Source organism: Urocampus carinirostris, chromosome 15 (assembly GCF_059441175.1).
Source record: "Urocampus carinirostris isolate Australia breed hairy pipefish chromosome 15, RoL_Ucar_1.0, whole genome shotgun sequence".
Lineage (NCBI taxonomy): Eukaryota > Metazoa > Chordata > Actinopteri > Syngnathiformes > Syngnathidae > Urocampus > Urocampus carinirostris.
This window is the reverse complement of record NC_142363.1, coordinates 35,281,804-35,297,026: the sequence shown is the minus strand read 5'-3', so window position 1 is coordinate 35,297,026 and position 15,223 is coordinate 35,281,804. Positions and strand designations below refer to the sequence as shown.

The window sequence follows — 15,223 nt, the reverse complement described above, 5'->3', positions numbered from 1 at the left end:
CATGGCCAAATTTTATGCACTTTTTAAGTACTTTAAAAGCCAATTTTCGAATTTCTCCATTACCATTAAGAGGAAAAAATCCCAGCGTGAATTGTGTATTTTGCAGAGTGTTAGGAATTAAATATGTTAAAATGCACCGTTTACCAAATTGTTCGAATTAGTTATCTGACTCGATTAACCAAACACAACCTTCATTCTCCTAACAATGCGTGCTCATTTCTTTTTGGGAAAATATGGACAAGAGACCGGCATTTCCACACGGGGGCAGATTTAATTGCTTAAATAATAAACTAAGTGAACTCCATCGAATTAGCCGAATTAGTGTTGCTTGAGTCTCCGTCAAGCCTCCTCTCTCGATCTTCTTAAGTTCTCCCGGCCCGCGCCTTTTTCCGCCAGCTGGTGCGCCAGCTCCTCTCATGGACGCGCCAGGAAAAGCCCCCACGTGGCCCCACCATCATGGAGAAGAGCGTCTCGATGTCTTACATTTTCAGTTGCAGGAAGTTATTCCCATTACAAAGTACCACTAGGAAACACATTTTACTTTTTTGAAAGGTACATGAGAAATGTCCATAATTTTACATAATCCTCCCGCTAACACACATATCATTGCACCTTGTTTAAATGTAGCATGCACCTCTCCCGTAGAGGTCGATGCGCTACATATGACCATGCCGTACAAACTAATGCCAGCTGCCGTAAATGACGAGGGAAGAAATAGAATAGCAAATAGAAGCCACCAGAGAGCAGTGTCGGTGTCATTTCTAAGCACTTGTTGCAAAACATGGCCACAATTTCAAGCATTTACAAAAACGTCACCCAAATTTCAAACAATTTTTATTCCTTTAAAACAGAATATTTAAAGTCGGGCATTTTCAAGGATGTCCATCATTCGTATGAACCCTGAATATACATGACAATTTATTAAATAAAATAATATTCAGTTCCCGGTTGTTGTACATCAGACGGTTGGGATGCTCCAAGGATGTCACAGTGCCATGAAAATCAGCCAATACAGAAACTTTTTAGGTTATATATTCTATTGAAGTGACAGTGTGTATTTATTCAAAAAGAAAGTGAACAAGGATACGTTTTCAGCCACCGACAGTGCACAAAAGTTACTGTTAATTAAACAACAGAAAGCAGAGTGAGCTGAATACACTCGGGACGGCTGAAAAGAGTCAATAGCTGGAGTTGTTAAGAGCTGGTAGCTAGAAGCTAACTTGAGTGGCGGAAAAGGGTAAGTAAAATGTAAATTGCGTGTTTATTTACATAGAGCAGCTAACAGCGGCTAGCAAGAAGACATAACCTGCATTTTACCGGCTAACATGAGGGGCTAGAGAAGGAAACATTGGGAAAAAAGTTCAAAAATGTGAGGCATGAAGCAAGCTTTAGTTACAAGAAGCAGCATAAAAACAAAACCAATTAGAGGAGAGCCATAGCATTTAGCAAAATGGCTAACATGAGTGGCCCAAAAAAATAGAAAATGAAGGACAAAGCAAGCTTTATTTACTCGGAGCAGTCAAAAATAACAAAAATGGTTGGCTGTGAGCCATGGCATAACATGAGTGGCTAGAGAAGGAAACAGTGGGGAAAAATGATGGACCAAGCAGCTAACAATAATTCAAATGGATAGCCATATGCCATAGCATGCATTCAAGTGGTTAACATGAGTGGCTAGAAAAGAAAACTGAAAGAAAAAAGGTAGATGCCTCATTCGGACTTCCGTAGTAGCAAGATGGCTGCCAAACAAGTGAGCTTCTTCAAGTTGTTTAATATATGTTGAAATTTCTAAACCAACAATCACGTTTAAAAGATAAAACATTCATTCAGGTGTACAAATGTGACAAAAGTTAAATGATACCACACTCACATAAAAAAAATAAAAAACAACAGACAACTTTGAGTTTCCATCCATTTATTGACTTTCAAACTTGTACAAATTGCAAAACTGGGTTAACACCTGACTTCCTTTTCGTATGTCATCATTAGGAAATAAATTAAAAAGCGTGTGAAGAGGAAAAACATCCACAGACAGAAGAGATATTGTAGTACACTGCATCTAAACACCAGGGGGCGGTACAATCACGATAGCAATGCCCATCAGGCCCATTTCCACTCCGACTCCAAAGCGATAATGGAGAAATGGGACGATATTTATCTTCATAGCTCCCCTAGATATTATTATTTCGATGAATTGCCTACTTAGTACTCGTTTTAAACACTAAATCCACGACAAACTCATCATAGAAAAAGCATAGACATGCCAAACACTTCGTCATTCGAAGGAATTGAGTAAAAATACTGACCGTCTGTGAGAAAGTGTATAGACCCTTTCATTTCTTTGCAAACATTGTGACGTATACGGTGGGCGGAGCTTAGCCTGGAGGTAAAAGAATACTTGCGCTGGTCAGAAGACAGAGGAAAAGAAAGCTGCTGTAGCAGTCAGTGCTGGTCATGTTGTGTTCGTGTGCCAGTAAAAAACATTAGTGATCGTAAATTGACGTTTCACAGGATTAGCAGACACTCCCGATCAAAGAAAAAAAAAGGTGTGCTTAAATGCAATAAAGCCAAAAGATTGGACCGGGGCACTCATCAAAAGTGCTCAGGTTTGCAGCGCACACTTTTTATCAGGTAGACAGAAAAAAAAACATTTTTGCTATCGATTTTATTTTACTTTTTGTATCAGCAAAATATATTTTCAATTTTCTTAACTTCAGCTAATGGTTAGCTTAAATGGTAGCCTTGTAAACACTACCTGGGACAAAAATAAACAGGCAATCATTACAAACAATCATATCTATTAAATACATTTAACCATTCATTTATTTATTGTTGTTTTTTTTTAAAGAGAGGCATCTTTTAATGGCATTTAGGCTACATGCTAAAAATCAACAGAAGCTAAGAAAATAATATATTTTGCGGATATAATAAGTAAAATTGAGTTGATAGAAACAATCATAATAGTTTACTTTCTCTTACATGATAGAAATTGTCACTGCAACCTAGAGCATTTTTGATGAGTGCCTCGGTCCAATCTTTTTGCTCAAATGCATTTACCACAACTTTTTGATTCTTTGGTCAGGAGGGTCTGCTGTAAAACTCCAATGTATGATTACTAACGTTTTTTCTTATCCTGGCACCGAAACACAACACCAGAATCTTCTAACACCGAACTAGCAGAAACAAAAGCTTGTTTTCTTCAGTGTTTTGACCAGCGCAGTATTCTTTTTCCTCCAGCTTCGACGGTGACATCACGTGTGACCTTGGCTATGAAAGGGTCCATATTTGTCATGATGATGGGGAAACGATCCCCCCGGATATGAAAAATACGTCGATTTGGTTCTTTTCTGACAGATAATTCGACTTCCTGCCTTCTTTCGGCTCCATGTTAAAAACAGAGGCACATCGGAATCCACTTATCGGAGGGCCGCCATTTTTTTTATCTTTCATGAACACCGCTCCCTTCACATTCCCTTTAAACTCGGACGTCGTTCCGTCAAATAAAAATAGGGACGCTTTTTTTTAACACGAATTCTCAACAATGTGTGGTCATACTGTGTTAAAACAGGCAAACGGTAAAAATGTCAAATATAACGATTGGTCACGGCAAATGTGCACTAATGTTAAAAAAAAAGAAAAAGAAAGAAAACGCTGTGGTTTGACATAGTGGTACAGTGGAACCTTTTAGACTTCAATTCAGGTCTGATTAGATATTCGATGATTATTTTTGAGATCCAACACCACAGGAGCGACATGACATTTGGAAATTCCACTGTATATATATATATATATTTGTGTGTGTGTGTGTGTGGGGGGGGGGTTACAAAGCGGCACGTTCACCTCTTTTTGGGGGCCTGAGTGGTGCGGGATGGGGTGACAGGCCGCCCGGAATTAACCCCCCCGTACTGATATTTAGCCTTCTTCTCTGAGGGCTTTAAGATCTTCAAAGAGGAAAAGAAAACATCAGAAATGAGTCCAATAAAACAGTAGGGGTCACCAACCTTTTACAAGCTACTTTTTTCTCACATATTCGCCAAAATGATCAGTATTCCCTCGCAGGGATTGGAATTCCAAAAAAGGCACGAGATAGTCAGAATCCACAAGTAGAAACAAATATTCATGTATTGAATACTCTATTATACATTGAAACCAAAGAACGAATTATATTCGCCAAATCAAACGTTTAACAAAAAAAGTAAAGTTCTTAATAATGTTTTTTTTTACAAATAACATCTTTACGTTCAAATGATATATTTCTCAAATAATATTGCTGCTCTATTAAAGTATTGCTTCAGAACACTATACAGTATTTTAATTCCGATTATATTTTGTCGCCATCACGTGGACGTTATTTGGCACAAAAATTATTTTCCTTTCCCTTACCATGCGGATGAGTCCAAAATTGTGGGAGAGTGAAAGCATCTTCCTTGAAATTGAAAAATATTTGCGCATTCGTAATGTGGGTTTTGTCAAGCTGTCTTACGTATGAGCACTACTTGAACGTTATTGACTCACAGGCAGACACAGGCAGAAAAGGCGTGGGGCGACAGTTTAAACCAGCGATTTTCAACCACTGTGCCGCGACACACTAGTGTGCCGTGAGAGATCGCGAGGTGTGCCGTGAGAAATTATCCAATATCACTTTTTAAAATTTGAAAGTTTATAGAACATTTATTTTCTGCAAATATGTCATTGTCAAGTGTCTGTGCTGTAAAAACTGGGGGTATCATAAATTATATTGTAATTAAACATACTGTTTTGTGTCATTTGATCACATTTTAAGTTATTGGTGTGCCGCAAAATCTTTCCAATGTGAAAAACATGCCCTGGCTCAAAAAAGGTTGAAAAACACTGGTTTAGACAATTGGAATGCAAACCACAATGCAGGCTGAATAAACCGAAATCATGAAAGTAAACTGCAATACAGAAAGGGATTACTATATTATATTATTTATCGAGATATTTATCAAGATTGATGCAAAAATAAACAATTGTGAGCAAGCGCTATTGCGGTTTCAGTTTTAGGATGCGTGTCATCAAATTTAGTGCTTCAAAAAAAGTGACATACTATATGACTTTTCAAAACCAATTTGAGGAAATTAGCCTCGTTGGTGACCCCTGTGAAAGTGTTTGCGTGATTGCGCGTTTACCTGGAAGGAGCACATGAGCGACTCGTCCACGCTCATCATGCCGCCGGCGTTGTCGAACTCCCCGCAGTAGTTGGGCGCCGAGAAGAGCGTGACCAGTTGGCGCTTGGCGAAGAACTCGTAGCCGTCCTCCACCACCTGGTGGGCCCTGCAGATCAGGTCCAAGTCGTGCCGGTTCAGGAACTTGCTGACCACGTCGGCCCCGAAGGTGAAGGAGACGCCGCGGTCGTTCTCGCCCCAGCCTTGCACGTCCTTGTCCGGGTCGGACCACAGGAGGTCGCAAAGCAGGCCTGGGGGTTAGGGAAATCGAATTTGACTGCAGATCGGAATCCCCCTCCCAATCAAAAGCACATTACCGCATTTTCCGGACAACAATTTACAATGTTTTTCATAATTTGGCCAGAGGAGGGACTTATACTCCAGGTGTGACTTATATGTGAAATTACTGAAACATCGTTATACCATTGAGTTTTACATTTTCATTCAGTATGTGTTTTTTAAATGGAACTATTGATTGCTAACAGTTCATTTTTTGCACAACTTTTGCATGTAAACTTTATTCTTTTCATACATTTTATGATGTAAAATAATTCCCACTTGTAATCATAACAGGTTAATGGATAGTGAAAATAAAAATATAAACTTATAATTGTGTATTTTTATTATTGGATGATTGACATGTGTTTTGAATTAAAAATGATCTAAACGATTGCCAAAAAAATAAATTCCTATCATTCAGTCTCCATTCAAATTCATTTAAAATCATATGCTTAGACGCATAAACACAGACAAAACAAAAAAAATTCACATGAGACCTGTATCAGGCACGTCTGTTGGCCTCATGATCCGGCGGATCTGCTCCATTGATTGCAAGTCTGGGGAAAGTCCTAGGAGGTAAAAATAAAATTCATCAAATCACAATTTAAACACCATTAATTAAGATTGTTATCCTTGTTGTCACCCTTTCTTTTCATCTTTGTTTCACTCAAGGCAAACACATCAACCCTCCTTTTAGTCATCATCTTTCCGATCTCCTCTTTCTTCCACTCAGTCGTTTTACTTCCACATCCTCTCACATTTAGTGACCCTATAACTAGGATTTGCAAGACCTTTTGGCCCCCCGCCATATTTTTGTGTTTGTTTTTTGCTACTTTTTCCCTTTTTTTATTTTCTTTATTTTTGTATGTGTTTGTCTTGCTGTCAGTCACCCCTCTTGAGGGATAGGACCAGGGTAGATAGATAGATCCTTGTTGTGATTTATTAATGAACCAACCTCCATGGCAACAGAAGATTTTCTCGTCGATGATGGCAGCGATGGGCAAGCAGTTGAAGCAATCGGTGAAGGTCTTCCACAGCTTGATGTTGAACCTGCGCTTACCTGTGAGGAGATACACATTTGAACATGACTTTGGTGATCGCGCAGAGATCCAGAAAGTTGTCAATCCCAGTCGACGTACACTCGTCGTAGAAGCCGTAGATGCGGTTGATGGAGGCGCACTCGTGGTTGCCTCTGAGCAGGAAGAAGTTCTCCGGGTACTTGATTTTGTAGGCCAGCAGCAGGCAGATGGTCTCCAGCGACTGCTTGCCGCGATCCACGTAGTCGCCCAGGAACAGGTAATTGGCCTCTGGGGGGAAGCCGCCGTACTCGAAGAGGCGCAGGAGGTCCGTGTACTGCCCGTGGATGTCGCCTGAGCACACATTGGGTGGGACACAATCAAACCTGTGGATTTTTCCTCTCTATTCCCAATCTGCTAGCCTCTGGGAAGAGGTACTGCAGTGTGCGGTGCAGGACCACCAGGTTCTGCAATAGTTTTGTCCCCCTGGCCATTAGACTGTTAAATGGTCAATCACACACAAAGTAAGTCTACACTGCTGCTAATCTATACATCTGTTTGTTTGTTTTTGCACTACTGGCAGTTCTTTATACCTAGCCACTCCTTTGCACATCTGTTCTCCTCTGCACTATCGTACTACAGTGTTATTGTTACTGTATAGTGACTTGTTTACCTGACTGCCCATTTTGCACACCTGGTTAGCTGCTCCTCTTGCACTCTTTGCACAACTGTATAATACTATACATAGCCATAGTTATTCAGTATATTATTAGTACTTCAATACTCCAACTCAATACAACATTTTATTTATATCAGTACATTCAAGGAAACTGTGCGGGTCAGATGTATCGACATTTCGTTCTGTATTCACGTGTACTAAAATGACAATAAAGTATATCTGAATCTGAAGTACTGCTTGTTTTGTTCTGTGACAAAGTTAAAGACCCATGATGTACATAATTACACCTGCCTGCATTCTTCACTGCTGAGATTAACCAATTTAAAATGTAGTATTTGTAGGGATCGGGTTTAGCAGCGAGCAGCATTTGGCTAACATCACAGCTGCAGAGAAAGAGCAGGAGAAAGAGCAGGAAAAAGAGCAGTAGAAAGAGCAAGAGCAAGAGGAAGAGCAGGAGAAAGAGCAGATCAGAGCAGAGAAGAGAAGCAGAAGAGAAGAACAAAGAATAAAAGAAAAACAGAGAAAGAGACGAGTAAATGAGAAGAAGTGGAGGGTGAGAAGGAGAGGAAGAGAGGGGAGGATTAGCAAAAGAGGACAGGAAGAAAAGGGAAAAAGAGAGCAAAACAGCAGAGTAAAGGAGGAGGAAGAGAAAAGGGGGAGAGGTGGGGGTGAGAGGAGAAGGGGAGAGGAAGAGGACAGGTAAAAATAAATAAGAGAAGAAGAGCAGAGAAGGACGATATATATATATATATATATATATATATATATATATATATATGTATAATGCAAAATGATAAAAAAGAAAATGAAGACAAGAGGAAAAGAAGGGGGAAAGAAGAAGAGGAAAGCAACCACAGTGGAAATGTTTAAATCTAAACTTAAAACTCACTTCTACTCCATTGCATATGAATAATAACCTACTCTTCTTGTCGGCTGAAAAATAGTCTGTGTAACATAGTGTACTAATCTGTGAAGCCCTTAGAGACTTATTGTGATTAAGGGCTATACAAATAAAAATGACTTGACTTGACTTGAAAGAAGAGGGAAAGGGAATTCAATGTTTATTATTGCTGTGTAAACGTCCGAAATGGCTTTTCGTGCACTAAATGTTCTTTGGTCCCTTTTTAAAAAGCTTAGTCGAGCAAAGAGGACGGAAAAAAACTCCAAGTGCTGCAAGGAATGCCGAGCATGCTCGAGTGCCTCTCTGTGTAATGATGATAAGAAGACATTGCGAGCGTTCCTTTGGGAAGCGGCAAGCGGCCTGGCCGGCCGTTTCTCTGATTATATAAGAGGAGTCAGAGCCGCAGTACAAGAAATAAACTGTGTGTGTGTGCGTGTGGACAGAGTGGGAGTTCCCTGGTGACACCGCCTAAGAGACTTACAATGCTGCTTTTTGCAAGAGCAGCACACCGACGTGCAAGTCATTTCATCGCTGGATATTTGTTGGGCGATACAAAATTATTCTTGACGTTCCAAAGTTGCCACTGTGCATAAATGAGGTGAGGCTGCCAGACTGGATCGTTATGATCGGTGTCAGGAGTCAATCAGGGTTCTTTGACAGATCGGTACCGGCGTTTGGATTTATTCCACAGACTAGTTATTTAGGCTCTGATGCAGCCGAGATTTTCTCTCCCACTCTTCCCTTCGTCTGTCTGTTTCAGAAACAACCCACCACGCGCATTCTGATTGGATAAGCGACTAGAGGCAAACAGGAAGAGTATCGTTAGAGTGGAGTAATCAGTGCAGCTGTGCTAACTCTTGAGTCCCAAAATAACTGTGAATCAAGACATCTGATAACATTGAGATATTAAAAAGTCCGTGGTAGAAAAGCGTGTGTGTGATTAAGAGATAGCGTGAAAAGTCTTGTTAACTTGTTTTAGGGAAGCAAGTTCAGGTGGAGACTGATGTTAGCTCTTATCATAACAGTTCATAGTGATTGAGGGCATAAAATGTACGCTCAAGTTGAAGTAATTAGCTCTTACCATAACATTAGTTTGTCAATCTGGCTCTAAAACAGGAGTGCCCACGCTTTTCAATTTGCGAGCTCTTTTGAAATTTTGACGCACATTTTATCTCAGGTTCATTTAAGTCATGTTGGTTGTATTGAAATTCTATTTTACTGCAAAAATTTGCCAGGAAGTTCTATTTAAAATTATAACAGATATTCTTTCTTTTTTCATTATTAATAATAATAATAATAATAATTTCCTTTGTATTGTCATTCTTTGTAACAATGTACACAGAACGAAATGTCGATACACCTGACCCGTTGTAGCGAGCCGATGCAGCCGCAGCCAACAGAGGGCGCCGCCATTTTACCAATTAGGTATGACTCGGCCGAGGCGCGAACCAGCGACCTCCCAGTCTCAAAGCGGGCACACTACCATTTATTAAGCAACAATTGTTAAGCTTTTACAGCAATTGAATATCGTCTTAAAATATAGATTATCAGCCTCCTCTTAATAATAAAAATGGGTATCGGTCAATCCTTAGTTAGGACTGTATTTGCAATCATAGTTTAGGTTAACGCTTAAAAACACATCAATGTAAATTATTTTTGGGGACAATTATTGTCAGGAATTCAATGCTTGTGATCGAGTATGCTTATCTTTTTAAACCCTTTAAAATCAGGTAAAAACTGTTTTTGTTTTCATTCAATTTCCGCTATTTAATAATATCTGGATAATTTGTTGTGTAATAAATTTTAGTATTCATTTTTTAAAGTAAATAAAATATTACAAAAATGTCTACACATAAATTGGCAAAAACATTTTATGCAGTTTTAATTAATAACTATTTAAATAACTTCATTTGTCATTTATTCCCACTTCACTATATTCTTTTTTCAAGAAATTTAAACAATGTTACAAAAATGTCTATATGTAAAACTGGTAAAAAAACATTTGATTCTTTAAATAATAATATTCAATATAATTTAATAATTAACATTTTATTATTTATTTTTTTATTCATTTTAATATATTTGATTATTTATCCCATGAAATAATTTATTTAGTATTTTTTTTTCAAGTAAAAACAAAATTATTACCAGAAATATTTATGTATGAAACAAGTATAATTTTTTTTTTTATTAGATTTTTTATTTTCTGTTATCTAATATCGTTGAATTATATGTACTCTTTATAATTTTGGTCATTTCGTTTTTAATAATTGGATTTTTTTGTAATCGAAACAATATTACAAAAATGTTTAGAGGATAAACTGCTGAAAAAATATTTTAAAAATGTTCTTCATCATTTAATCCCATCAAATAATATATTAATATATATTTTTTAATTTATTAACCTCTTTTTTAAACAAATATATCAACATCACAATAATGTTTGAATAGACTTTTATATGTAACCTTAACTTTCATTTAAAACCCTGGAGAACCCGAAGGTCATTATTTTCCAAACAACAAAAGGGTTCTTGGGTTCTCCAGGGTTTATGGATGATTCAATCGGAACTAAAAAAAGGATGATAAACAAACGTTTCTCAATTTTCAAAACCAAATATAAAGAACACTGCAAGCGGAGCAAATTGAGAGTAAACGGGATGCATAAAACTGACCGCAGATCTTGAGAGGAGCTTCGAGCTCTAGCAAGATGGGCTGGCTGAGGAAGATCTCGCGAGATTTGATGCACAGGCCTCGCACTTCCGCTTCGGTCATCTGCACGATCTTGCCTGGCCGACATCCCCGCACTGGAGCGCACACAAAAATTCAAGGGACAGTGTGTTATAATGCAACGTTAATAGGCCATTGTACCTTAGAATGGAGCTGAAACACGAGCATTAGAATAAGACACATAACAGAAACCCGAAAATACCGCTTGGCAAAATTCAGACGCCTATATCCTGACTTCCTTGTGATCTACTGACAAAACACGAAAGGGATAACGGAAGACCGAGTGAACTGGATACATCTGCAGCAACTGAAAAGAGCACATTTCTGGAGTTGGTCAGAGCAGGGTGCTTGCAGTGCATAATCAGATCTGTGAGAATGGACCTTTAGTAACTTGTCTTATAAATAAAGCAGTTGTCATTGTTGATGAGGTTGAAAGAAATGTTGGAAACTCACTTAAAAGGAACTGTGAGAATATTGGGAGGAACCAACAGGCAGAACTTAGGCGCATGTGCAGTGTTTCCCATAGAATTTTGTGAGACCCTGGTGGGTCGACAGTCTTGGGGTGGTCAGATTTTTTGTTGTTGCTTTAATCGATATACTACCAATAATAAAGTAACATTAAAACAATGAATAAAAAATGTCTTATACTACTAAATTACGTTAGACTTTTTTTTGCTACTCAACAGTGAACTTTTAGCTAATTCAAACTTGTTTATACTAAGCCACACAGAATCTCTGAAAAGCAAACTACACAACAAAGTAAAAAAAAAAAAGAAATATTAACTCTTCAGGTCTATGAAAAACTTTTAAATACAAGAACTTTTACAATTTACAATTCAACTTTTAACCCATGTTGACTGAAACAACACAGAACATCTGAAAAAGAGGCAACAATATGAATTTAAATGTGTATAACATGAACAAAAACCTCATTGGTCTTTACTGAACATTGGCATTCAGGTGCTGAGCTTTGAGGAACTGATTCAGATTCTTGTCAGTGATAGACAATGCACAATGTTTTGGAGATATGAATATCATTCAAATGAGTCCAAATAAAGATCATTTTCCTGCTCTGACTTGATTTTTAAATGTATTTGTTGTCCTCGGTATTGCAATCTCTGTTGAACGATTCCTGTGCTCAATGTGCTGCTGCAGCAGTCCCTGTCAACCCCCCCTTCCTCCTCTGTTCATCACACAAAAACACATTAGCCAATTGACCAAAACAGGAGAAAATAATGAATATAAAAAGTAATACATGTTTGAGTACTTAAGATGGCTTAATATCAAGACTCAGCGATGTTAGCTTGCATAAGCATCCTTGGCAGGGTTGGGTAGGGTTACTTTAACTGGATTACTTTCAATTACTTTTGGATTACTCCAATACCAAATGTGCTCATAAAAGACAAAAGAAACTAAATATGAATAAAATGACTAAATTTTGTGCAGGCTTGCGGAGTAACAGAATACATGGAACAGCAAAAAAAATGTTGGCAAGCTGTTTGGATTTATTTTCATTTTGTTTCTGTCGCATTTGATGTTAGTTTTGCCAGAGATCAAAGCCAGGAGAGAAAGCTTACCACGTGTTGTGAGTCATAATTGTATTCATATTTAGTTTATTTTGTCTTTTATTAGCATATTTGGTATTGGAGTCATCCAAAAGTAATTGAAAGTAATCCAGTTAAAGTAACCCTACCCAACCCTGATCCTTGGAATGCGAGTGATACTGATAGATATATTAGGAGCAGATACAACAACTGTAGCTGTAAGCCATAGTGTGCAGTCAAGTGGCTAATGTGAGTGACTAGGAAAGGAAACATCTGGAGGAGAAAGTCAATAATGGCTGAATCACAAAACTCAGTGACATTCGCTTGCAAAACCAACTCTAAAGGCAAGTGATACTGAAGAATTCCGAAGCATTAGGAGCAAAAATAACGAAATTGGCTAGAGGCAAGCCATAGCCTGCAACCAAATGGCTAACATGACTGCTAGAGAGGGAAACAGTTGAAGAAAAATTAGACGATGACAACCCCCCGGGACTCAGTGGCAATGACATTACAAGCTCAGCTGTATGTAGGCCTATCAAGCCAAATCAGCGTCCATTCCAAATTAACAAATTTATGTTTATAATGGTCCCGATATCTGGGTTGAATCAACCTTTAAGTGGGTTACTTTAAAGTATTTTCAATGATTATGTTGACATCAAGGCAGCACGGCGGAACAGTGGTTAGCGCGTGTGCGGCACAGTTCTGAGGTCATGAGATTGAATCTCCTGTGTGGAGTTTGCATGTTCTGCCCGTGCTTGCGTGGGTTTCCTCCCACACTCCTAAAACATGCATGTCAGGTTAATTGGCCGGTCCAAAAATTGTCCCTAGGTGTGGATGATTAAGTGAGTTGTCTGTCTCTGTGTGCCCTGCAACTGCTGGCAACCAGTTCAGGGTGTCCCCTGCCTACTGCCCGAATAGAATAGAATAAAATATATCTTTACTGTCATTGTTACAACATGGGTTGAATACATTGTGACAACAAAATTGGACGTGGCACTCCAGGACCACATTTTACAGTGAGGATAAAGAAAACAAAGAGATAAAGGAAACAAAGCTGGGATGGGCTCCAGCACCCCCCGCGACCCAACTGAGGATAAGCAGTGCAGATAATGATGGATGGATGTTGACATCGTTTGTTTGTTTTTCTGTCCCTTTAAAGCAAATTCACATCAACAATTAAACACTTTATATTTGAAATTTGTATTTTTTATTTTCTGGATGAAATAAAACTAGTTATGTTGGATTTTTCTGACGTATTTCCGACGCATTATCGCCTTTTTTGTCATGTAGGCCTGTAAAACCACATCGACACTTTCTTAGATAATACTATTGGTTGATCCTACGTTTGAAATCGTTTTAAAAGTTGAAAAAAAGAAAGTTTAACTAAAAGAAAACCAGAACATTCCCTGCTTTCGAAAGCTTCCATCGCTTATGACGTCACAAGAAAAGTCAACGACGCGAGCAAGTTTTTTTTATGTTTTCCACGTCAACGTAGCTGACACGTAGTAATATAAATGCTATAAAATGTTCATATTAAATACAAAGTGTGTGAAATAAAACGAGGAAACACGGCGTAGTGAAAGTAGCCGTCGACTGTTTATAAACAGTGAGGGCGGCTGCTAGCAACATGCTAACGGGCTAGCCAGTTAGCAGCCGCTATTTCGGCGACGTCACCAAAACGAAGCGGCGGTTCCGAATAATGTTTTAGTGGATCGAACGTTAACAGGGTCGGAGGATTGTTGAGCTGGCGGTTCGGTCGTGTTCTACTCACCTTCGAGAAGGCGAGAGATGAGGCTGTCCACGTTCAGTTCGCCCTCCGCCATCTTCACGCTCTGATGGGAGGAGTACTGGAGCAGAGAAACAATTGTGGTGAATGGCCGCAAGAGGGTGCTGTTTCCCCCAGGTCCAAATTCGGTCAGGAGCCTTGGTCTAGAGCACTGGTGTCAAACTGGTTTAACATCGGGGGCCACACGATAGAACAAACATTCTCTCGGGGCCCGGACTAGTAGATGATAAAGAAAGAAAAAAAAAGAGAGGAATAAAAAGAGAGTGAGAGAAAAAGAGAGAGTGTGGGACAAGGAAAGAGAGAAAGAGAGAGAGAGAGAAAGAGAGAGAGAGAAGGAGAGATAGCATTAGAGAGAGAGGGAGAGAATGTGAGAAACAAAATGGATAAAAAAGAGAAATAGTGACTGAAGGGGCAAAGGAAGAGAGAGAAAGAAAGAAATCCAAAGAGAAAGAGAGAAAAGAGAGAAGGAGATCAGAGAGAAGGAGAGAAAGAGGGAAGGGGAGAAAGAGAATGGGGGAAAGCAAGGGAGAGAGAGAGAGAGAGAGAGAAAAGAGAGAGAAAATGGAAAAAAGGAAGAGAGGAAAAGAAGGTAAAAAGACACAGAGAGTAAAAGATACAAAGAAGAACAAAGAAAGAGAAACAATAGACAAATAGAGTGAAAGAGAAAGAGATGGAGAGTGAAGGAAAAAGGGTGGAAAAGAGTGTGAGAGAGACAAAAGAGAGAAAAGGGAAAAAAGAATAGAGTAAAAGAAGGTAAAAAGACAGAGAGAGAGAGAGAAAGAGACGAAGAGGAACAAAGAAAGAGAAACAGAGACAGAGAGAGTGAGAGACAGAGGGGAAAAGGGAGGAAGAGAGTGTGAGAGAGAGGGAGACAGAGATAAAGAGAGAGAGAGAAAGAGAAAGAAAAAGAAATACAAGTACAGCGTTTGTGAGAGGCACCTGGCTTTGGCAACATCAAGTGGACATTTTTCAACATGCAGCTCGTTTTTCTCTTGCGCTTCTCTGACCGTTGTTTCGCGGGCCGGATTCAATCCCTTAGCGTGCCTGATCCGGCCTGCGCGCCGCCTGTTGGACACCCCTAGTCTAGAGACTTATCCAGTTTTTT

General features: G+C 39.0%; 1 protein-coding gene across 1 annotated transcript; it reads right to left on the bottom strand.

Annotated features, from left to right (window-relative positions):
- Positions 1-1,898: 1,898 nt before the first annotated feature.
- Positions 1,899-14,236, bottom strand: LOC148352232 (serine/threonine-protein phosphatase PP1-beta catalytic subunit). The gene is made up of 7 exons (XM_088353741.1): positions 14,104-14,236; positions 10,734-10,865; positions 6,605-6,835; positions 6,421-6,525; positions 5,963-6,034; positions 5,151-5,437; positions 1,899-3,941 (listed from the first exon to the last, which is right to left on the bottom strand). The coding sequence occupies exons 1-7, from the start codon at positions 14,153-14,155 to the stop codon at positions 3,837-3,839; spliced, it is 984 nt and encodes a 327-aa protein (XP_088209867.1). The 5' UTR covers positions 14,156-14,236; the 3' UTR covers positions 1,899-3,836.
- Between the last annotated feature and the right edge of the window lie 987 nt (positions 14,237-15,223).